This window comes from Ambystoma mexicanum, chromosome 3q (assembly GCF_040938575.1).
Source record: "Ambystoma mexicanum isolate Mex_15411 chromosome 3q, UKY_AmexF1_1, whole genome shotgun sequence".
Taxonomy (NCBI): Eukaryota; Metazoa; Chordata; class Amphibia; order Caudata; family Ambystomatidae; genus Ambystoma; species Ambystoma mexicanum.
In genome coordinates this window covers 169,542,834-169,568,656 of record NC_090926.1, presented here as the reverse complement: position 1 = coordinate 169,568,656, position 25,823 = coordinate 169,542,834, and the positions used below count along the sequence as shown (strand labels likewise).

Genomic DNA, 25,823 nt, shown 5'->3' with positions numbered 1-25,823 from the left:
ATTGTTTTTAAATATATCAATGTACTGCATTTGTGGTGCATACACTATCATTATGGCCTATGAGGTAGGTCACTTGGGTGTGTAGGTCCAGACTACCTGGTTGTGATAACTTTGAGGGGCCCACAAACATTGATCATTTGTATCATGGTCGCAGATTTCGTTTACGTCTGAGGTGTCTATAGACTATACGCGAGAAAACAGTCACTATTCTGTTACTCAAAACCCTTCAGTTAATCCTGAAATGCGCCTTGTGGGGTGTTTTGAAATGTGTGATGCGATCCATTGAAAGGTAACCTATTATATTATATAATTGGGTGATTGTGGTATTGGAGTTGTTAGGAGTATAAAAATTGGACAGAACAAGAAGCTGTTACAGTATTTTACCATGAACTGATCAATGATGTATGATGAGCTAACACAGGAAGGGCCTTTGTACAGAGGTCTGTATCAGACCCCCACAGGGTTTGGCTTTATTGCCTGAAGGAAGAACACAATCTGTAGGACTGCCTAGCCATGCTCCCGTAGGCCCCAAGGGTGCGTACTGCAGTTATTCACTTCTTACTGCCACAAAACTGGCAAAAGAACCCATTACAATTCTCCAGGCAGTTATGGAAAAGCAGACAGAGGAGCGCTCCCCTGTCTGTAAGGACAAGATGAAAAAAAACACAGGAAAATATCCAACTACCTGAGTTAACCTTCCAGACATAACTCTGGTCATCCACAAAGTGGTGTTACCACTCCAAGTGGAGAGACTCTTCAGAGGATTCGATTCCCAACATCCCTGGTACCATTTCCCACCCAATCCTCCTCTCCAGAGGAGTGGAAACGTTGCTGGCTAAAAATGCTGGGCATTTTCGCAGAAGCCTGGGCAGCTTCAACCTTGGCACTGTTGACTCCCAAAGGTAACACTTAGTGAAGCTGGCAGAGATTCCTTCGGGGTCTGCCCTGGGACAAGCAAACATGTCTCCAACTCTCAGTATGCCCTCGCTTCGGTGGGAAGGTTCAAGGAGGGTAATCTCACTCTGTTTGGGACTGAAGGGCCCACCCCTGAAAAATGCAAGGAAAAGTATTGGCAAAAGGCCAAAAATCAGTCACACTCGAGGAACCATCTTCCTTGTCTTTATCGCATAAGAAAAAGAGGTGCCACCGTCATCGACACGAGCCTCGGGAAAAGGTAACCCCTCGGCTGGGCCGTCCACTCGAGAGGAGTGGAAATATTTCAAAAGTAAAATGCTGGCTATGTTTAAAACGCAGGCTGCTGCAGGTGCGGGTGCGTCCCCTGAACATCATGCCTTGGTGGCAAAAGCAACGCTCGGCACTCACGAGCCCTCGCATGCCAAACCGTCAACGCCATCCGCGTTGGAGAAGCCTTTGGGCTTGACTCTGAAACAGACGCAGAAGTCATTGAAGCCTTCGAGGGGCTGATGTTCCGGACATCACGGTGCTACCCAAGCCCCGATCGACGCTGACGTCCATTCCGTCATCATCGAAAGAAAAACCTTTGATGACGACTGTCAGCGACAGACCCTTTGTCCTGCTTTCCAGTTCAGGATTCTTTAAGTCCATGATGTCGAATTTCGGCACCAACCATGGTGAGGGGACAATCCTATATATGCTGGGGCAGGAGGCGTCGATTTTTTTCGATGAACAGGCAGACCTGTTGGCTCTGGCCCAAGGGTTACACAATGCCAGCGGCCTGGACACGTCTCCAGATTTAGAACTCCAGTAAGCTCAGGCTTACACTCACACCCATGCTAAGTTCAGGGCCCTAGTGGAAAGGGTAGTAGACACCATAGGTCTGGAGTCAGTGTCAGTGCCTACCCAGGGCTATGAACTGACAAACATATTGGACGAGGGTCCTGTGACACAGCACATCATGCCACTGTAGTAGCATCCCTGCTCCATTCCCCTGCCATTCCCCCGGTTACGGGGAAGTACAGGCCAGCGAGAGGAAACCCCTAATTTCTGGCTTCTCACCCTTCTTTGTTAGGGCTTGTGCAGGCAGCCACAATCTCTAGCAGGCCTGCGTCCTCCACTTCCAATCTGCCCCCAGATAGAGAAGGTAAATGGTTGGACGCAATGGCCAAGAAGTCCAACGTTGCAGATATGGTTGCACCATTAAAATTATATATGAAACCACATAAGTGCTCTGCTCCTTGGTATACCCCTTCGCTTAGGGAACTTAAGGTTCTATATAAACAAGCTGAGCGCACATGGACGCTCTGCCTATCAGGCAGACAAAGCCACCTTAAAAATCTGCTGTCTCAAATATCATATGGCTAGTAAAGAAGCCAAATCCTTTTTTTACCAATCGTATTCATACGGCTTTGAACAAACCTACCAGATAAGATCTCCACCCCAGTACATACAACACAAGCACTTTGAGATTTTTGTAATACAAAATTCGGTCAAAGAATTGCAAATAACAGTGCGAATATTCCACTTGTGGCCTCTAATGAAGACTACCCCTGCTATAGTGCAGGGAGTCTTGATTCTATTAAAGCCACAGAGGTGAGCATTATGCTTAAAATTCCTTTAATTCTACTCTTCCAGCAGAAATAAATCTTCATTTTCTTTAATAACATTGTTTTTTCCACACCTCAAAACAGAAACAGTAGCCCCATGTCCATATCCTGTCCCTTCCTGGCCAAGTCCTTTCCTCTTCTTTAATGCCTTCCAACTGACATTTTGAGACAAAACGCAAATCACACTCCAAATCGCAAAACCAACACACCGCCTTCGGCTGCGACTAAACTGCCTTTCCTCACCAGTGGACTTTTCATGGACGATGCTGACAACTTCACTCGCAATACCTTTCCACGCTAGATCACGGACAATTAGCCAGTCTTCTGGTCATCACCTATCAGGGAAGACATGCATTAGGGTGGGTCACACGACGCAACACATCACCAAAACAGACAGCATACACAGCTGAGCACCAATGCTTTGTGTAGCTGGGCGGGATAATGCTTTTCTCCGTGCCTTTAAAAGAATCAAGACTCCCAGCGCTACAGCAAGGGTAATCTTCATTCTATGTCAAGACCAGAGGCGAGCATTATGCTTGTTCAAAGCTACGCACAGCTGCTGCCACACTCGTATGGGCTTAAAATAAAATAACTTAATAGTGAAGTCTCTGGACCAATCCACCACCTTCCGATATCCTGAAGACTTGCTCCGTCTGGCGTCTCTAGCCAAATGTACCCCAAACCGTGTCATGTCAATGCCTGCTAAGGATATGAGTTCATACTCTCATCGGGCTATAGTCACTGCCTTATACAGTGTCCTGCACATATTGAGCAACTGTGATACTCCTGCCAGTCTCACCTCATCTGTCCTCGCCTCGTATTCTTTGATATAGTTGACCATGCACAATTTTGGCTGGTCCAGAAAATAGGGATACACAATCACTGAGGAGTGGCTTTTAGTCCTTCTCGCTACGGAGATGGTCACCCCCTCCGGACCGAAGGTATTCCTATCTACTTTGAGCGACTTCACAACTGACACTCTTCTACAGGATACTAGGCACAACAGCATTGCTAGCTTTCCCGAAAGCTGCTGGTCTGACAAATCTGTTACGTGGCCGGCCCATAAATAGCCGCAACGCAAGATTCAGTTGATGTCCCACAGCTGTGCGTATTTTGGGGGGGGGGTGGGCGCAATGTATTGACCTTAACGTGCCGCATCAGCCTCACCACTGCCCGGTATTCACCTATGGGGATCATGTCCAACGGATTGTGCCCTCCTAAAATCGCAGACCAAAAGGGCCCCACCGTTTGAAAAGCTTTACCGCCTCTGGCTGGGGATGCTAGGAAATTGAGCACCTGCACTAAAGGGGCTGAAACGGGATGAAGTTGGTGCTGGCTGTACCATAGGCACCATCTCCCCCATGCTGCTTCATAGCTCTTGAGCGTAGAGGAGGCCCAGGAATGTTTGATAAAATCTGCAGCCGATCCCGAAATGCCTGGCAGGTTACATCTGCACTCTATCCTGCACGCTAGCATAGGTAGTTGTCCTGCAGAGGATCATTTCCTGACAGGCCTGACCAGAGATCCTCCCTGAGAGGAATCACTTGTGGGAAATCCGACAAATGTTCCATCAGAACTGGAATCCACACTTGCGACTTCCAGTTCGGGGCTACTATGACGGCTTCTGCCTTCTCGCTCCTGACCTCCGCTAGCACCCTGGCTAACCTCACGAAGGCGGGAAAGGCGTAGTGCATTGCGCTCGACCACACATGAAGAAAAGCATCTGCCCCTTGCACTTTCGGGTCCAGTCTCCAGCCGAAAAACTTTGGTAACTGTTGGTTCCATCTGGACGCAAATAGGTTGGTGTCTAGAGAACACAAGAGGGCTGTTATCTGGGCGAACACTTCTCTGTGTAGCATCCAGTCGCTCGAATCGTGCCCGTAGCGAGAGTCCCAGACAGCCACTACATTCTGCACGCCCGGGAGATGCTGCACTGTCGCGTAGATCTTCTGATCGAGACAATAATGCCAAAATCTTTCATCTGTTACACCAGCATTTGTGACCGCGTACCCCCCAAGTGGTTTATGTATCGGACCGCAGAAATGTTGCCCATCCTGAGCAGGATTCAACACTCCGCCTTGTCCTTGGTGAAGGCTTTTATCGCAAAAGAGCCAGCGAGGAGCTATAAGCAATTGATGTGGAGGGACAGTTCCTCCTGCGACCATCTGCCACCTGCCTCCAGATGACCGCACCAGGCTCCCCAGCCTGCCCTGCTGGCGCTAGACTCTGACGAGCTGCGTAACGTTGCCAAAAATTGCACGACCGTTCCAGGCTTCCATTATCTGAAGGCACCATTCTAGTTCTAACCTTGCTTCCTCATGCAGGGGCGCTAATTGATGGTACCCCAGACCTTCTCGCAGGTGGCAAATTTTCAGTCTCTGAAGGGCTCTGTAATGAAGAAGGCCCAGGAAGATGGCCTGGATGGAGGCTGCTAGCAGCCCAACAATCCTCACTAGGAGAGAAATCGCAGACTTCGCCAACACTGCCCTCAGTTCTTTCTTAATTACCCTCATCTTGGGGGCTGGCAGCTCCAGTTGTCGCCTTTGTCATGCCCACTAGAATCCTTAGAAATTCTACGTGTTGCCTGGGGACTAGCTCTGATTTCTCTGGATTTATTAGTAATCCTAGGGATGATAGCAGCTCGACTGCCCACTGCATCTGGTCTATATGCGCTCACTTGTCGTTGCCTAGCAAGAGGATGCCATCCAGATAAATGATCATGCAGATACCTCTTTCCCTCATGGCCGCTGCTACCGGTCTCATGAGCTTTGTGAAAGCCCAGGATACCAATGCTAAACCAAACGGGAGACATTTGAATTGCCATATCTGCTCATCCCATGGGAAGTTGAGATATTTGCGGTGTTCCTTGACAATCGGAATCGGCGGACAGGAATCTTTGAGATCCATCCTCATTAGCCAATCCCCTTCCCGAAGGATGTCTCCAAGGAGGTGCTCTTCTTCCATCTTGAAGTACCTGTAGACCAGCCACCCATTGAGTTCCTTCAGGTTGATGACTGGCCTCACTTTCTCTTTCCTGTGTACAAGGAACATGTTGCTTCTGAGGACTTCTGTCACTGCACTCTATTGCACCCTTGCTCGGTAACTGCTTCAGCTCTTTCTCTAGTAGTTTGCTCTCTTTGTGCACTTGTGTGAATCTCTTTGGCTTGGTTCTCTGTACTGGCATTGACACAAGCTACAGCTGAAAACCTGCTACTGTCCGTAGTAGCCATGAATCATCTGAAAGCATTTGCCAGTTTTGCAAGCATAAGTGTCCTACCCACCCACCACCCCCCACTGGGAGGTAAGTTTCTGCACTTCTCACCTGACTGTGCTTTAGGATGACGTTAATACCTTTGTCCTCTGCGTCCACGGTTGCCGCGCCCTTGTGCTGAGAAAAATGTGTCTTGTTGACGTACCTCCCAGTAATGGGCTATCTGGTTCTGACCCCTTCTCTGCGAGTGAAAATGACCAGACGCACGACATCTGCTGCAACCGGTCCCGGCAAAAACTCAAGGGGAAAATCTTCTTAATGGACGTTTGTGCTTCCTCTAGGGCCACATACGTGCCCACACATCTTCCCCTCTCTTTCGTGAAAACCTCACCAAATTGTAAACCTTTAGCAGCCTTGCCTGCCTCATTTGATGCCAGATCCCCTAGTTTTCGAGTATATTTTCAATAGTAGGCCATCCTCCTTTCAGACGATGGGGCACAATTCGCATTTGAAGGAGGCATACTGCCCTTTGAGCCCAATTGGCTAGGGTGTCGGGGTCCACAGACTCCCCAGTATCCTTGGCTCTTTCTGCCAGGTCCATGATCTTAGCAGTGTGGCCTGCCATGTCTAAGACCTTCTCCTGGCACCCTTTCCAGGCCTGGTGCTTGCCCTTTGTAAGATCTCTAGAGGCTTTGGATATGAAAGTGATCATTTCCAGGTCCAGTTCCAGTGTTCCCGCTATTTTCCCCAGGTAGCTCTGGCCTGGGGCACTCTGAGCGTATCCGCAGTCTCACCTCTTTCTCGATGGGCTTGCAGAGCCTTTGGGGCATATACGATGCAACCCTTGGTGAAAGAAGCCAGTCATTTGATCTCGGGTGCACGATTGACTCAGGCTCGAACATGTCCGCTACTTCCTCTTTGGGCTCCTCCAAATGATTCACTTATCATTTCCTCTTCCCACTTTTAGACTTTTGGGAGGATTTAGAGTCAGACACCACTGACTCTGAAGAGGAGTCATTATCCCCTATATTTTGTGCACCTGCAGAAGGTGGTAGGAGGCTCGGCACAGTCGATCGCATCATGAAAGCGTCTTTCCAGCTTTTCGAATGTGTCAAAAGCCTCAGAAGGCTTTCAATTTCCCTCCTTGATAGGACCTAGGGGAGTCAAAGAGTGCTTTCTTTTACGGGTCTAATCTATTCTCCATATTATTTGCCTTCGTGTTAGAACAGCCTAAGGACTTGCTGGTGTCAACATCGGGCCCTTTTTTCTTCAGGCTATCCCCAATCCGATATTCCAGGGCGTCGAGCCTCTCCTGGAGTGGGCGCACCTCTTGAGACTTTGCATTAACCAGAGAATCCCCCAACAGTCTTTTAAAACAGAGTTGGTTCAGAATCCTCCTCAGAAAGAAACCTGGTTTTGGCTCCCACACTCCCTTCATCTGACTCCATTTTAAGAACTTAGTCCGCTCGTGCCTGTGTGCCTGAACTGCGCAGGGTGAATGGCACGTCCGCTGGCAAGAGGTGGGGGGTTGCTGCCTTATGGGGATCAGTAAATATCCTACAGCTTCAGATACCTGTTTAAAGTTCACCTCCTCAGTCTGGAGTATATTTTGCAGGTCTAGCTGATCCTGCTTTAGAGCTGTACAGTTTAATAAACTGTGTAATGTTTCACCTCGAGTTGAGCCTTATAGGCCTGATTATGGAATGCCGAGCTGCTGTGGCTGTATGTTGCTTGGACTTGCAGTATGCAATTTTTGCCAGCTCAATACTAATTAAGTTCTTTGTATTAATTGCGCATTCACTGCATACATATTTCCTGACTGGAGAAAGAAAAGAACGCTGCCCTTGTGCCAGGTCGCATTGTTCGTAATGCGCTGGGTAATCTCTGTGCAGAGTTGAGAATAGCACCTTTCGGCGTTTCTTTGTGTTGCATGCGTGAGCTCCGAGGCTCGTGCACGGGTTTGTCTACATCCCTGGCGTGTCTACATCCCAGGCGCTCATGCAGTCGCCACAAAGCCGAGGAAAACCTTGTTCGGCCACAGAGCGCTAGGGAAACAAGACCACCTGCGGAATGCAGCTCGGTGCCCTGGAGTGAGTAAGATACAGGTCTGGCTGTGCTCCTTATAGAAAGCCATCATTGCTGGTAATGAACGAAGGCTTGCGCTGTGTGTGCATCGTGCCTCCCAATGGAATACGCTGCATAGAAGGCAGTCATCAAATATATGAAACGTTACGCCCAAAAAATTATTTACATGGAACATTACGCAAACAAAATATTTGTAAGTGATTTCATAAGCATGACAGCATATTACAACTCTATGAAGCAACATAACGTTACACTGGTAATGCATTCCAAGTGGGAGATAAAATATATGCTACTTATCTCATGTAAGAGCGGAAAAAGAAGATTGAGGATTGGAAAAAAAAATGTTATTAAAGAAATATGAAGATTTAAATCTGCTGGAAGAGTAGAATTAAAGGAAGTTTAAGCATAATGCTCTCCTCCGGTCTTGACATCAGAGAATTAAGTATCTTCTTTCCCTATTTCTGTTCCTTCAATATCATCTCAATACAAATAATTTTCTTTGTTTGTTGAGGTCACGAATGATCATCTCCTCAAAGTAATTTCATGGCTGAAATCCTGCTCGACGCTGGACCCTATACCCTTGCATGTGTTTAAGGCAATCCGTTCTGAACTAGCTCCAGTTATCACCTCTGCCATACATTTCTCACTGACTCAAGGTGTTGTTTCCACTACTCTAAGTATGCATTAGTAATTCCCCTCCTCTAGAAGCCTACACTTGACCCCGTCTTGCCGGCAAATTTCCATCCAATCTCAGTCCTCAGATTTTTAATGAAGGTTCTTGAGGCCATAGTCGCTTCTCAGCTCAGAAACTTCCTTGAAGACACTTCAATTCTTGATTCCTTCCAATCTGGGCTTTGCCCACTGATGTGTACTGAGCCATTAATCATCTATTGTCAACGAGTTTACCATGATCAGGGACGAGGGCGCAGTTGGCCTCCTGATATTATTGGGTTTATCAGCCAGATTTGACACTATAAAATAAATAAAAATAAATAAACTATAGACCATTCAATTTTGTGTCAGAGACTTAGAGGCTGGTATCTCGGGTACAGTTTTCCACTGGTTTGTATCCTTTTTGTCAGATCATTCCCAGGCCCTCTTTCAGATCATCCCCCTAACCTGTGGGGTCCCTCAGTCCTCTGCATTATCCCGTTGCTCTTTAACATTTACTTTCGACCTCTGGCCAGCCTCTAATCCATTCCTGCGGTTGCCTCCTCTACCCTTATGCTGTCAACATCCTGCTTATTCTCACATTAGATGAACACCGTCAGGAGTCGGCAGTGTGTCTGAAAGTATGCCTTGCAGCCGTAGGCGATTGGATGAATGTCAATTGGCTTAAATTAAACCGCAAAAAGACTGAGTTCTTAGTCATTGGTCTACCTTCTGCACACCACTTTTGCACCCCAAACATCTGGCCTTCCAACCTAGAGACTTTCCCTACACTAGTTGACACCGTTAAAAACCTTGGAGTCAAAATTGCGGCATCCTTGTCACCTGATTTGCAGATCAGTGCCATGTGTAAGGCAAGTTTTTTCAAATTGAGAACCTTAAAACTAAGTGTTACCCTTTTACCACATACCTTGCAGGATCTGGTTGTCGCTCCTGCGACTTCTTGTACTCAATGTAATGCTGGACTTTTTGCATAGCCTAAATATTTTATTAAGAGACTACAGTCCTTTAAAATTCGGCAGCTCGTCTTGTTGCTGGCTTGCCAAAATATGACCACATTCCTATACTTTAGACCAGCTTCACTGGCTACCTGTGGACAGCAGGATTACATTTAATGCCTTATGCCTGACTCATCGAGCCCTGCATAAACAGGACACTTTGTTTCTTCAGGAGAATATCGTCCCTTATCTCTCAACTAGAAAACTCTTGCAAACCTTGGTTGTTTGGTCGTACCTACATTTAATCATGGTGAATTCTGCAAGTTACTTAAGACCTTTCTCTTTCCTAGGTAAATTCTTCTTTCTTTACAGCTCATCAGGATGCTTTTCTTAAGCACCAGGATACCTTCAGGTGGCAGAGCACTCTACGAGCACACACATACATACATATGTCAAGCAGCTGCACGAGCTTCGCTGCACTTATTTGCCAAAAATGTATGCTTGGATTCCCTGTCCAGGCACAATGCTTGCTTTGGTCAAGTTGTGCCTCTCACTCTCCTCCCTTCTCCAGTTGTACATACTTTTATAGGAGTGTATCGAAGATGAATACTCTGTGGGAGGAATGAATACATTAGTAGAACAAATTATTTATCAGTCAGTAATGTTCTTTCTGATGGATGTTCTTCCAACAGATTCCTCACAGCCCTCCGAACTGGCCCCACTTGGTGGAAATCTTGTATTCATCTTTTCTGCAGATCCTGTAAGGAAGGCATGGTATCAACCAGTAAGACAGACACAAGTGATCACAGTCCAAGGGTGTTTATTGGAAAAACACCTGTCTAAACCTAAATCTAAGGATGAGAGCAAGCTACGACCATCAACACAAAAATAACGCAGTCCTAGTTGTGTCTTCATCAAAATAAAAGGGCCTGTACTGAAAAAAACTTTTGCCAATCCCTACTTCTAAACAATAAACTGTGTGGGAAATGATGTTGATAACAAAAGGTGTGCCATGAAACAATATGTCAGGATGACTGAATAGTTGGTTCCCCTTCCCCATGTTTTCACCACCGGACAAGGCTTCAGACTTGGGCTTGGAACGCACTTCAGTTCGGCTAAGCTCACAGGTCCGGTTCCAGTTCATATATCAGCTCTCTGCAACCAAAAGTCTCTTACTCAATCAAGGAAGGCTTCTCCCTTCCGAGACACAAGTTCATCAAAGATGTTTCAATGTTCCTTTCCTCCACAGTTTACTCTTTAAACACCAAAAATCTGTTACTTCCACTTTGAGTCCCCATGCCCCGGGCTCAGACTCCCTTTTCACTGTACAATTTACCAAAGGCCTCTTTCCGTCTGAATCGGGCCTCTGTATGGCACACCGCTTTCACCTTTCACTCCCCCTTCATCGGGCTCAGACTCCTATTTCACTTTGCAGCTCACTGCAAACCGAAGACTTTAGATTGTGCAAAGGATTTGACTTAAACCCTCGCAGGACCTCTTTGATTCTCTTCCTTATAAATCATATTCACATTTCAAGTTCTGTTAGCGGGATACATGCAGGCAGAGATCTTTTGATTGGGCACCCACGCGGTGCCGGGCTACTCTGCTACTTAGTATCGTGCGTTCACTTCTCAAAGTTCCTAAAACAATTATCGGCTTTCCCTTTTCATTTGCGTCTTTCATCAAATGCATTTTCCATTCAATTTCACAGGACACTTTGTTTCCGCATGTAACCTTCGTTCAGACGCATCCCGGTTTCACACAGTAGCCTTCAACTCACTGGCTGTATACAAGGTCCGGCTTACGGCTTTGATCGTGGAGTCGAGGGCGATACCACAGCGGTTGCACTGCTCTCTTGACTCGACTTGTCAGGCAGGAGAGTGCCTGGTATCTCTGACACACATTACGGGATTCTCTGGCCTCCCTTCTCCACCTCACACATGCTGTTTCTCAGTTTTCAACAGCCCGGAGATTACTTGTCGAACGGGCCAAGGGCATCACCCTCCTTGGTTTAATTCTGCGACTTTCTGTCTGGCTTCCTCAATTCAGCTCTGGTCTGGAATAGGCTGCTCCTTCATGTTCTCTGTTCCATTCCTTGCTCGAAGTGTGTTCCCATGCTCTGCCTTTTATCCAGGTGGGGAAGATAAAGGGGATTTAGGTGCGAGTTGTTCCAGGCAATTGCCTGACTCTGCTTGACCACGGCACTGGGACATGTTTGAGTCCGTCTTTCCCCAGTCTGTAGGGGGACTCTGCAACTCACCATAAGGTGCCCCACACCCACTCCCCAAGGGACCCCATCCAATTGATCCTCTCACACTGGTCCACCCACAGGGTCTGGATCCAATATCGATGACCATGCCTCGGCCACCTGGATGACAGATCCCTGAGGACTGGTAAGTGAGGCACCTTCTGGTTTCTCTGGAGGATAGCTCAGGGGCAACATGCTCACCTTGGAAGCAAGTGCAGCAACACTGGTTCAATCCCCGGGTCTGCACTTAGAAACCTCTGGGTATTAAGCACAGTATAAATAACCAGTTACAATTACAACCCTCATCGGCTGAGTGCTAGGGATATCGGTGGAAATGTGGTAATGGGCAGTGGCAGCTCTATATATACTGTGAGAAACCAGAAGATCTTTCACCCAAAAGTCCCCGGGGATCTGTGATCCAGCTGGCCAGGACAAGGCCATCGCTTTGGATCCAGTTCCTGGGGGTGGACCAGTGTGGGTGGATCACCTGGGTGAGGAGTCTTCAGGGAGTGGGACACTGGATGGTGAGATGCAGAATCCCCTTCCCTGTAATACCTTTACCCCATCCTATCAAATAGGATACTTAGGAGCTCAGCCCCCCCTTTCACAACACAAACACTTGCTCACAGACAGCCCGCTATGAGAGAAAACAGACCAACACCCGAGCCGTATACCTGACGTGTCCCAATCCAATAGTCGGGTAGGGACAGGCAATTACTGACCATCACAGACACCTGACTTCCATTACACTTCCCCCACACGGATAAAAGGCAGAGCATGAGAGCACACTCTGAGCGAAGCAAAGCACTCAAGGAAACCGAAGGGGATCACAAGGAGGGAAATTCCCTTGACCTTTTTGACAAGGACTGTTACTTTTATGAAGCCTCAAGAATAGAAAGCGTAGCACCAGGAAACCAGGCTGAGGAATCCTGCATTGTGTGTCGGAGGTAACTGGGGCCCTCCCGCATCAATAATCAAGGCAGGGAGAATAATCAGCAGCTGGAGTATTGTCCTTGGCTCGAACAGCAAAGTATAGTCCGCGAAATCAACACAGCCAGTGAGTTGGGGAGACCGATACAAGACCGGTCTATGTTGAAGCCAAGGTTGCAAGCGGCAACATTGTATGGCGAGCGCTGGAACAAGCATTCTATGAAACGCACGTGATAACCAACGCAAGTATAGTTGACCTGCAGATGAGTGATTGAACTTTGAAACCAAGCTATACGATACCTTTGACAGAATTGTCCGCACCATGTGCATGCTCAATCAAAGGTCTCTGTAAGGTATCGAGCTAAGCATTGACAAGTAAAAGTGGCGAAGGATTGTAAATCAAAGGGGTCCTGCAACGGATCAAGCAAACTCCTGTACACAATCGAAAGTATTCAATGTTGATACAGTAAAGAGAGTTGATGGCAAAATTGATAAAGTTGGTCCGAGCCCGACAGAAGGAGATCAGTTGTTGAAAGCTTTGTATTAAAGCAAGTTTGTGTCACAATAGATAAAGTGGGCCCAGCCCGGCAGAGGGAGACTAATTAAGAATTTGAACCGTGAATCACCCGAGAAATTGGATACGTGGAAATCCTAAGAAAATTGTGTATATGTGAAATACGAACTTTGTGTTAAAGTGGATCTGAGCCCGGCGGAGGGGGATCCAAGGTGAACAGTAAATCACCTGAGAAAAGTGTGCGTAGGAGAATCTTGAAAGGAAAGGAGCTTTATTATTTGTTTATTGCATCAGGCCCTCTGAAAGAAGAGATTTTGAACAGCAAAAAGTCTTTGGCACAGAAGGCCATGATGTTGGAGTCTTGAACTGCACCCTTGTGCTAAAGAAGCCAGCGACTGTGCTAAGCTCGAGTGTGCCGCCTTATTCTGTGCTGAAAACTTGGGGAAGAGAAACAAACAGCTTGAATATCCTGACACATCATTTCTTGAACACGTTTCGTTTGCATAACATTGTTTCCCACACTATTTGTATTTAAAGGTAAGCATTGGCAATAGGTTTATTAGTATAGGCCCTTTTTAGTTGGACAAGACACCACTAGGACTGTTATTATTATTTTTTGATGGTCGTAGCTTGCTCCCATCTTTAGATTTAGGATTAGATAGGCGTTTGTCAAACCCAATTAAAGTTCAATAAACACCCTCAAACTGTAGTCACTTGTGTCAGTCTTTCTGCTGATACCATGCCTTCCTTACAATAATGACTTCACGACTGGCGTGGAGCTCATAATGGCATTGAGTGCAGCAGACTTATAATCTCTTTGCTTCTGTGATGTGGAACTGTGCTTTGCATTCTTCGAAAGAGAGGGGGACCCCATTATTGTAGAAATGTGCTAGTCTATTGAGACCACCAGCTCTCCACTCAAGGAACCATGCCGCTTTCAGCCCTGGTGTGAACTCCAGGTAGTCCCAGATTGGAGAGAGGGATCCTAAGGACCCCCTGATATCCCATTGGCCCACTATCTTCTGCCAGCTGTGTTCTGTTCATAGGGATGGTTAGAGGGCCCCTATCGGGTGACTGCCAGGGCTGCCTAAAATGAGGAAGTGCGGATTGTGGAACAGGGCTTCGTGTCTCCTCCATTCGCTTCCAACGTGGGGGATTCGCTGTTTCCTGCCATGCAAAGGTGTGAGACAGCTGGGGCGCCAGGAAGTATCTAGTTATGTTCCGTACCTCAAATCCCCTACGGGCGTTCCGCGGAACATAACCCTTTTGGCCACTCTTTGCTTTTTCCTTGCCCAGGTGTATTTTAGCATCTCCCTTTGCAGGGCTTAGAGTTCCTTTGTGGGGACTGTTACAGGCAATGAGAGACAGTGGCATAGGAGTCTAGGGACTAAGTTCATCTTAAGGGCCGTGATCCTCCCTATCCGCGCCAGCGCTTGAGATCCGACTTGAGTTCCCTGAGCAGGTTTGGGAAGTTGACTTGGTATCCCTTGTCAATTCTATTTTAGTTTTGCACGCCCTGATATGCAATGTGATTCCCCACCCATGGGATTGGCTCGCTGCTTGCAAGTGTTTCCTTATGTCTGCGGGTGATATTTACCCCTAGGGCGTTGAATTTTGAGAAATGTACCTTGAAGCCAGAGGCCTCACCAAACAACCCTATTAAATTAAATTACAAAATCTAGTGCTACAATTCCTCTAGTGAGGAGTCTGGGTGTGTGGTGGAGAGCAGCACATCTGCGCACAGGGATATTTTATAGTTATCAGCCCCAACCCGTAGACCCTGAATAGCTGGGTTAGAGTGGTGAAAGGCTCCATGTACAGGGCGAATATGAGCGGGGACTGGGAACACCCCTGGCGGGTGCCTCGGATGATCGTCAGTTTCTGTGAGCAGGGACCATTCACTCACAAGGTTGTGCCCGAGAGTGGTAATTAGCCAGGACCCATTTTGTGAATTTAGGGCTGAAGCCAAAGTGTTTTAGGGTTTTGCTCACACAGCCCCAATCCAATAGATCAAAGGCTTTATTCGCATCCAGTGAGATGACGGCTAGTTCCGTTCCGTCTCTATTGGCACATTCAATTAGGTTGAGGATGTGTCTAATATCATGTGTAGTGCGGCCGGGGATAAATCCTGTTTGGTCTGGGTGAATCAATTTGGTACGATTTCCGCTAGTCGGGTTGCTAAGACCTTTGACCAGATGTTTGCGTCTTTGTTCATTAATGTGGTTGGTCTATATGAGCTATCTATATGAGCTACAGAGCTCCGGGTCTTTACCCGGTTTTGGGAGCATCACTGTTAGAGAATCCTCCATCGTCGGTGTAATGCTGCCTGATTCCGTGAAGGAGTTAAACAGGGTAACGAGGTGTTGGGCAAGCGTGTTAGAGTATTTTTTATAGAATTGTGTGGTGAACCCATTCGGGCATGGGGCTGCGTTCTTTAAGGAAGCCATCGCCGACTTTATTTCCTCGAGTGAGATCAGGGCTTCAAGAGGGGCAGTTAGTTCCTGCCAGGTTTCTTACCGGGGAGCCACTGCCAGATATTGTTGCTGCCCAAGGTCTATGATAGGGTCCCCAGCTATTACTGACTTATGGTGTTCCGTCATCGCTGTTAGCTTGTCCCCTTCCGCCGCCTAGAGCGCTCCATTCCATCCCCATAGCAGGCACATATTGTTCTGTCAGTGTATTTTTTTCAGTTTATACACCAAGAGTTAATTTGCTTTATTGCTATTCATATAGTAAAACTGTTTCGTGTATGCGAGGGCTTGGCCCGATTTATCAGCTAGGTGCGTTTCCAGTATGGTTTTAGCCTTTCTCGGGTCTCCCCATGATTTGTTGAATTGAGTGCTTTTGTGTATTTCTTCCAGCTCAGATACCCTTTTTTCGAGCTGTAAGTGCTGTATCCTCCCTAGTCAACTGCGAGCTGCTGCTTTCGCTATTAGTTCCCCTCTCATGACCGCTTTCATGGCATCCCAAACCATCAGGAGGGGGCAGCCCTATAAGAGATTCTCATCAAAGTAATTGCGTAAAGTGCTAGAAATGTCCTCCCTAGTTACTGGGTCCTGCAGCAGGGAATCCTGTAGCTTCCATGGTTTTGGCGCCCGGGCGGGGAGGCCCGTCACCCGAATGCTAGCGAGCACCGGTGTGTGACCTGAGGTGATCCTAGGTAAAATGTTACCTCGCCCCAACCATGGGTAAAGTGCGCTAGACATGAGAATCAGGTTGATTCTGGACAAGCCTTTGTGGGCATGGGAATGGCAGTGGTCAAAGTGGGTGAGAGCAGAAATCATTCCGGAATGGTTTATTTTTACAATAAGTGTAGGAAGAAGTTTAAACTTGCACTTCAGTGCAATGCACTGAACATTCCCGTAAACAGCTGGTGTTTGTTTGGGGGTTTGGATTGCACGTGAGAGGGGTTGTTGCAATGGTGTTTTGGAGCGGGAGCAGGCCAACAGGGAACATAATTCCACAACTTCTTTTTGTACTCTTCGACCACTGATGAATAGAACGTGTAGTCATGTACTTTGTCATTAAATAATCTCCATATGTCTACAACCTCTACCTCCCTGAGAAATTCTGTGAATCTCACTGCTTTCGCATAATCCTCAGGTGTGGGTTTTAGTGTGTTGCCGTTATCTGGATTCGGAGCTAGGTTGAAGTCACCACCCCTCTTTTCTTTACCCCAGCCCTGGCAAAGAAGCTAGCAGATTTCACTTGCTTTTCATCTGGGGCAAGGAGGTGGGTCTCCTGGAGACAATGTCCACCTCCTAGTTCCTGCAATCTACAAATTACTGATTTGCGCTTACCCCGGGAAACTGAGGTCCTGGACATTCCATGTCACCATTATTACTTCATTTTCAGGGTCACCAGCTATAGACTTGTAATACTAAGTTCAGCGTGTACCCTGTGCGCATTCTCCTCCCATGTGGGCCCCCGGTGAGCTTATACAACTTGCTGAATAAGTGATATCTAGCAACTTGCGTTGTTAACTGAGTTCCAGCTCTCTCAAACGCCCCCCCCCATGTTATCCCTCCCCCTCCCCGAATTAGAAATGTAGTAACAAGCACATGAGCCTAGCTTGTGTGCTCTTGGGATACTAGAACCAGCCCCTGCAACCAATCTTTGCTAGAAACAGATTCTTTAGGCGGTATCCTTTCATCCTGAGCTCCGCATCAGCATCGCACCACTGGGACACCGTGGCGATGAATTCAGGTGAAGTTTGTCGGAGTCCACATTATGTGTCTCGCTTAGTGTCCTAGTCACAGCTGCCGTTAGTAAACACAGCTTGGACCCATCCCAGCATGTGAACACCTCCGCGCTGGCCCCTGGTAGGGGTAATGGTTTCAAGACTCAGGTGCCTGTTTGTCAATGTGAGGTGGGCTCTTCAGCTTTTGCCTTCTGTTTACCCTTGTCCAGGATGCTGCTGGTATCTCCCCCAAACTCTGGCTCACTGCTGGCTCCTCGTCCCTCCCCTCATTTGTGGCTGGTGGGTCAAACAGTTTCTCCGCCTCTTTCATAGTTTGTATTCGCCAATGTTTGCTTCGGCCATGAAGAGTAGTTCTGTGGGGAAGCCCCACCTGTATGTTATAGTCCTTTCCCTCAGCCAATCGGTTACTGGCTTTAGAGCTTTCCTTTTTAGAGTGATGGCAGCAAGGTCTTGATACAGAGCTATTGATATGCCTCTGAATAGGAACTGTGGTGAGGCCTTAGCCTTTCTCATTAGCTCCTCCTTAATTTGATAGAAATGCACCCTGTTAGGACGTCTGGCATAGGAGGTAGTGATTGCCTCACGTGTGTGGTGCACCTGGTCCAACTCCATTGGGGCATCGTCGGGGAGAGACAGCAGCGCTCGAAAGAGGTTCTAGACAAAGTCGTGGAGGTTAGAATCAGGGACTGAAGATGGTTTCCCCCTTAAGCGGATGTCATTATGACGGGACCGGTTTTTCGCATCCTCTTGTTTTGTTTCCAGCGCCTTGCATCTAGCTTCAAGTGCTGTGATCCCATCAGCGCCTTCCTCGATCTCATGATTCTGTTCACACAGCACTGATTACACCTCAGCTGTCCTTCCTTCGAGCTCCTCCAGTCTTCTGTCGCATCCCTTGATCTTATTTAAGAGCTCTTCCGTGCCTTTTTGATATTCTCTGGTCATGGATGCTAAGAGGTCCTGCAAGACAGACTTGGTGACGTACTGAAGTTGTTGTTCAGGGGATGTTGCCGCTGCACCTGCATGTATTAGAGCTTCCACTCACTCCCCCTTTTTGGGCTTCTTCGCTGCGCCCGCCTTCAATAGGGTAGAGATGTCTGTATGTTTAGTGGCCTTACAGGATTTAGACATGGCGCTTTACATTGTGGGGGAAGGGGCGATATCCCCTGCCATAGCTAGTACAAGAGGTTGAGCCCCGGGATTCGCCTCCCCATACTCGTATGATTAGGCTTTGGCTGGGATGCCCTAGGAGGACATTGTTGCTGGTCACTTGGTTACTGGGTGCAGCTTGGATTGCCTCAACTTGGCTGTGTGGAAGTGAGGATCTTCACTTCAGTGCTGTAGTGCTTTTGAAGGCCAAAGAGTATGGGGCTTGCCTCCTTCGCCCGGGGTTGCCAAGTGCTGGGAAGGCCTTTGTGTTATGTCTCCTGTGGTGACTCAGAGTGTGTGGTAAACAATGTTATTTAAAACATTTCCAAGGTCCATCCTGGCAGCTGGATATTTTAAGGATACAGAATCTGCAGAGGAGACTTATTCATAAAAATTAACTTTACTCTTCAAGGATTGTCATCTGCTTCTCAGGTACTTGGGCAACTGCCAGGTTTTGCCGTTAGCTGCCCAGCTGCTTGCCCTATTGCCAAGTATTGGCACAAATACAAATGACTAGATAACTTCACCCTTGTCAAGGAAGGCCATCATATGGCCAGATGTTTTCCACATTACCAATGATTTCCATCAACCACCAAGCTCCTTAACACATTGCCAGAGGTTGAAAAGAACGGCCCAGGTACACGGCCCCTTGCCAGTGATTATCATCAACTTCTAGGAACTTGCCCCATGCCACAGCCTTCTTCCCGCGTCTGTTCCCCTAGCCCTATGGCCCTCCCCTCTTCAATGTCAGCATTGCCATTGCCCTCTTCTCCCATGCCCAGCTCCTCTCCATTGATTATGAATGGTATGAAAATGCACTGTCCCTGCACTCTCCTGAGCCTGCTCACCTCCGTTTTCTAACTGCTGATTACTGCCTCGCGAAAAAGATACTGTGCTGGGAGAGCTCTTTTTTCCCCCCAGCAGCAAATCTTGCTTTATCATGCTTCTTTTATTCTGTAATGACAACAAGCTTACTCATGTCTTCCTCTTATAGGTTGAGAAGACCAGATACAAGCCTTCCTCATTGCAATTCAACACTAATAGTGATTAGCAGTCTAGTGTTTGTTCTGCTATGACATAGACATGCACAGAGACGTGTCCTCATGTAAATGCCATATATAGGTACACTTAAATGTTTCCAATGGCCATTATTTGCGACAGTCCATATATCTCTTTAGCAATGGATTAGCATCCCTCTGTCTGGCGATAAAGAACCAAACCCAAAAAGGAACAGAAGCATTGTCAAAAGAAATACAAAAATAAATATATGATCAAAAGGCTTTGTAGGAGTTGCCATCCAAAATGTTGTTGAAAAAAGTACAATAAACCTATTTTGAAACTGGTTTATGAAGATATTGGTTGACCTATATTTTTGCTGAAATTTAATCTCGTACAGTTATATGTTTTGCTGATTGAATAGAGCATACATTCTTAAAGTTCTGAAAATATATTGTTTGATATAGAATTCATATGTATTATCTGTATGGCTTTCTTCTAGAAAACGGATGACACCAGCTCTTCTGAAGGAAGTACAATTGATATAAAGCCAGAAGCAGAAGAAATACCAGTGGATCAGCCGGAGGAGTATTTAGACCCTGATAATTGTTTCACAGAAGGTAATTAATTTTACAATTTTCATTCCACTTACAGTATTTAATAAGCACTCATATCCTGCTAAGTACCTAAGGAAACATTGGTCATTAAATGAGGACATTAGACAACATTTGCTATGAATTCTGAGTGAGATTGGTGAGGAGGCCATAGAAAAAAGATGGCGTACCTTAAATGTGCTTTTCATGTGTTATTTCCCTGTTTCTTTTTTAGTGCATTTTAACAGAGGCATTTATTGTTATAACCGTATTGTGCAGTAATGGCCCAACCTCATCTTGTGAAGGCTCAGTGCTAAAGACTGTAGTGTCATATAACACAGAGAAAGAAGGATGGCGTTCACAAGATATCGCACGAGGTGTTATTTCTGTACCTATATGTATGCAATTTCTGAGTACACTCTGGGATAGAGGCAGACATGAGGTCTTCAGAGTGATGAGTGAATGACTGGCTCACACCTACTGTTTGATTGAATGAGGGACGCCTGTCTCAAAATTATTGTACTCATTTAACTGGAATCGCACTGTAATGGTACTGTTTAATTATTTTTGTTAAGGCTGCTGTTTGAGTGGAATTGCTTGGTATATTTGTGTGTGTATTTGCAAATACATGCTTTACCCCATTACACTGCAAAGGTAGCAGTCAAGGTATAGTAGTGATGTTTGCTGTTGTACAATGTACTCGTACAAGGCATTGTTCGATCAACAGTGTCTGTTTGTGCACTCCTCCTGAAAAAAGGAGGCAGGCACTCACAGGGATGTATTGTCTTGTTTTACTTAAGCCCTGGGAAGAAACCAAATCTGTGCAGTAATGCTAGGAAAATAAATCCCTTTCTGCATAATTTTGAGCTTCTTTGAACGTATTTATTCAGATATTGGTTTAAACCAAGTAAACCTTACACAAACAGAGAAATAAAGCAAAATATATCTCACCATTTACATAAACAGTTAGATGCACATAAAATAATTAGATGTAAAACCAAGGCAAACTCATCCTTTACATATACAAGTAATTGCTTAAAAAACGAATCAAATTCCATTCGGCTCCCATGAAAACATCACAAAGTGTTCTGTGCCTATTCATGAAATAAAGAATCGGAGTAAAATTTAGAGACGGTTATTATATGAGAAATGGAGCATGTTTACAATACTGCAAACAAACGAATGTAAAGCTTCAATTACATTGATTTTTTAAAATGTTTTAACACAGCTATCGTAAGAGGTATTTTATTTCTGCTTACTAAGCGCTACCAGAAATCATTCTCTGACAGCCATTCCTCCTGATTTATGAAATTACCCAAAATTAAAATACGTTCATCATGCAGCTTTGGACCTTCAATCATCAGATGTTTCAAAGACTGGGAAGCAGCTAAAAACAAGAGCCAGGATATGATCCAGTTAATTATTTTGCAAAGTGCCATCATTTCTCCAACTGGTCAAAGATTAAGTTTGAACCTTAGGAATTGAGCTGTCCAAATTGCATTCAGAAATGTAGTTAAGTATGTTGGTAGCACTCCAATAGGCTTATTTAATTAGGGAAAAGATTATACATTCAGCAACATTAGATATTTCTTAACCCCTACAGGAATAGTTATTAGGTTTATAGCTGATTCCGACATATCATTTAAATTATTTTCACATTTTAACATAAAATCATACACAGGGCCAATTTTCAAACCCAAAATATTTCTATGAAAATCACAAAACAACAAATTTTTGGGAGATGCTAGTAATCTATAAAACATTAACATTTTCTATTTCAGCCAAGTAAAAAAGGAAGATGGACACAATTCAAATCTCACAAACACAATTTGGACACAATTTGGTGGCCTCAATCTCTTTTTCCAGACTTTACTCTCCAGCTTTAAAATAATTGTTTTGCAGGTTAGATGACAAATGTCTAATACGTAGAGAAAGGATGGAAATATTGATGTTATGTAAAACATTATCAGAGGGACCGTGGAGAATCTGCAATACTTTTTATTAATTTGCTTCATTTGAGTGATCAATGATGCAGCTTTTGTCAAAACCCTCTGCTGGAAATTTCTTTTGTTGACAATATTTAGATCAATACCTCGCCAATGGTTTCATTCGCCCGTCAAAGTCCCCGGCATCCTCAGCTTTGTTCTTCGTGCCTAAAAAAGAAGGCGACCTTAGAACTTGTATCGATTACCGCGCATTGAACCAGATAACTGTTAAAAATCGTTACCCTCTGCCTCTGATCCCTGAACTCCTTGACCAGGTGAAGGACGCTTGCGTATACACCAAGTTAGATCTCCGGGGGGCTTATCATCTGGTACGAGTAAAAGAAGGCGACGAATGGAAAACGGCCTTCCGTACAAAATATGGACTATTCGAATACCAGGTGATGCCTTTCGGGTTGTGCAACGCGCCTGCAGCCTTCCAATTCTTCATGAACGATGTCCTTCGGGAACTCATCGATGTCTGTGTTGTCGTGTATATCGATGACATTCTTGTGTACTCCTCTTCGGAATCTGATCACAGAAAGCATGTCAGGGCCGTCCTAGAGAAACTGCACCAGCACAAACTGTTTGCCAAGCTGGAAAAATGTGTTTTCCATATCACCGAGGTTGAGTTTCTCGGATTCATCCTGACACCTAAAGGGGTCCGAATGGATTCACGGAAAGTGGATGCCATCCTCAAATGGCCATCACCTAGTTCGGTGAAAGGTGTCCAAAGCATTTTTGGTTTTGCCAACTTTTATTGCAGGTTTATCCCGGAGTTTTCACGTGTGGTGCAACCCATCACTGCACTCTTATGAAAAAATAAATGTTTTGAATGGACCGAGGAAGCCGAACAGGCCTTTCAGGAGTTGAAAGCTAAGTTCACGTCCGCACCTATTTTGAAGCACCCACGTCCCGATCTCCCATATATAGTCGAAACCGACGTGTCCAGCTTAGCCATGGGAGCAGTCCTGTCTCAGAGAGACCCCGAAACCAACCAACTGCACCCCGTAGCATTTTGGTCCAGAAAGTTCTTGCCGCCGGAGATAAATTATGCGATCACCGATAAGGAACTATTAGCCATTAAGTCCGCCTTCAAGGCTTGGCGGCATTATCTCCTCGGCGCCCGGCATACCATCACCGTGATCACTGATCACCGAAATTTACAATATTTAAAAACTGCCAAGGCTCAATCGTCCCGACAGCTCCGATGGGCTTTGTTCTTTGCTGACATCGATTTTGTAATCACCTACCGCCCCGGCTATAAGAATGGTAAGGCGGACGCTCTATCCTGAATTGGAATGGAAGAAATAGACACAAACTGAGAACCTGTGCCGATAATTTTGGGGATAACCACTTTACAAATCCTTGAAGACATTCAAGCACGAGTGAAACAATTCCTGGACTCTTTAGCCTTGCAGGATTGGATCAAAAGGGGGTCTAACTTTTCAGTCAAGGATGGCTTACCTTACTTGCAAGGACGCTTATTTTTGCCAGAAAAGGAATTGCAAGAACTGGTTATTTCCCGTCATCATGATACCCTGATGGAAGGACATCCTGGCATTGCCAAAACAGAGGAAAAGTTTAAACGATAATTCTGGTGGCCTTCCTGGCGAAAGGATATTAAATCTTTTGTGATGTCCTGTGGAGTTTGTGCCCAAAACAAAGGTCAAAAGACAAGACCCGCCGGTCTTCTTCAGCCCTTAGACATTCCACCAGCACCTTGGCACACCCTGTCACTAGATTTTATCACGGGCCTGCCCTCTTGTAATGGTTACAATACTATTCTGGTCGTGGTGGATTTATTTTCCAAAATGGCCCACTTTATTCCGTTGAAAGGATTACCTTCAGCCTTTGTTCTTGCCAAAGAATTCCTCGAAAATATCATCCGTTTGCATGGATTCCCGTCCATACTAGTCTCCGATCGGGGAAGCCAGTTTATTTCTCATTTTTGGAAAAAGTGTTGTCAACTGGCACAAATCGACGTAAGACTCTCGACCAGCCACCACCCACAGACCGATGGTCAGACTGAGAGAACGAACCAGACCCTTGAACAATATCTACGATGTATGTTGCACCAATCGGAGGGTAATTGGAAGGACATTTTATGGGTGGCAGAATATGCATACAATAACTCGATACACTCTGGAACTGGTCAGAGCCCCTTTTATACCCTATATGGACATCACCCTCGTACTTCAGACTTGGACTCACCTCTGAGCCTTGAAATGCCCGCAGTGGACCATTTGCATTCTACGATTACTCAAGCCTTCAAGGATGCAACTGCACATTTGCAACATGCGAAAGGGAAATACAAAAAGAATGCGGATCTGCATCGAAGAGAGGCGCCTCCATACCAAATAGGGGATCAAGTATGGTTGGCTACCAAACACCTATCACTCAAGGGGCCTCGAACTTTTAATCCAAGGTATTTAGGCCCTTACTCAATCAAAGGTATAATCAACCCAGTGGCAGTCAAGCTCGATCTACCAGCTAACATGCGGATTCACCCCGTTTTTCATGTGTCACTTTTGAAACCAGTGCACCCAGGAACCAGATTAACAAAGCCACCAGAACCGATTCAGATAGATGGGGAGCCTGAATTCGAGGTGAAGAACATTTGGATTCTAAGATCTCAAAATCAAAACTTTTCTATCTAATTGATTGGAACGGGTACAGGCCTCAGGAAAGGTCTTGGGAACCCAGTGATCACGTACATGCACCTCGGCTGGTAAAAAGGTTCCATCGGAATTTCCCAAACAAACCGAAACCTCCAGAAGGAACGACCTTGGGAGGGGCCTTGGGGGGGAGGGGAGTGCTGTCATGATGCCTACCCCCGGAGCGCCAGGCCCAGCACCCCCAGAAGCAGGCACCATGCCCTCGGGTAAAAGCCCAGCGGCCCCTTATAGGGGCTCTTTGGACTCAGTCCTGGTGCGTTTGGCGCCAGGCTCATGTTGGACATCAGTCCTGGCGCCATAGGCGCCAGGCTCATAAAAGGAGGTGTTTTGTGCACTTACCTGATGCAGACCATGCTGCACGCTTCAGGCCTCCCTGAGACCTAAAAGGGACTATTTTTTCATAGGGACTATTTTTTCACTCGGGCATGGCCAGGGAAGGATACATACCTAGTTGGGGAAGGATACATACCTGGGACTTCTTTGGAGGCTATTTAAGCCACGCCCAGACAGCAGCTCATGCTTCGCGTTGTTCTGCTTCCTGCAGCTTAACGCTCACCGTGTCTGCTCCTGCTCCTGGACTCCAGCCACGCCCGCCTCGAACCTGGAAGACCTGCAAGGAAGGAAGAGAAGAGAAAGGTGAAAACCAAGGACTATTTCAAACTTCTTACCTGCATCCGGAATCTTCTCGCCAGCATCCCTGAAGAAAGACTTCCATTTAAAAGCATTGCGTTGCTCGCTGCAGCGCCACCCTTCACTCACCTGTCCTCGAGACATCTCCCGGCTCCATCGCGGCTGTCAGCATCGGACGCCACATCTCTGCACCTAGGGGAGAGAGGAAGAAACAAAAGGTGAGCAGAAGGAACACAGAAGGAAAGCCTGATTAAACGCCATAATACTTACCGGCTTTTCTTCCACATTTCGGGTCGGCGCCGCCCCGTTGGCAGGTACCGTACCCCGGCCCCTATGGGGAAAGGACAAGAGACATTTCTGGGGAATGATAAGGACATTTAGAGGGATCGCTCTCATCGCTACTCACCTCGGCAGTTTAACCCCTCGACGCATCGCCTTCATTCTGCACCTGAAATAAAGGACAGATCACAGGTTAGA

The 25,823-nt window shown here is 46.3% G+C and overlaps 1 protein-coding gene across 7 annotated transcripts in view; it reads left to right on the top strand.

Moving 5' to 3' along the window:
* Positions 1-25,823, top strand: part of SCN8A (sodium voltage-gated channel alpha subunit 8) — a 1,610,732-nt gene that overhangs the window by 1,217,241 nt on the left and 367,668 nt on the right. For all 7 annotated transcript variants that reach the window (XM_069653414.1, XM_069653412.1, XM_069653417.1 and 4 more), the window contains exon 18: positions 19,966-20,083. In XM_069653414.1, coding sequence (XP_069509515.1) covers positions 19,966-20,083 — 118 coding nt within the window. The remainder of the gene's footprint in view (positions 1-19,965; positions 20,084-25,823) is intronic.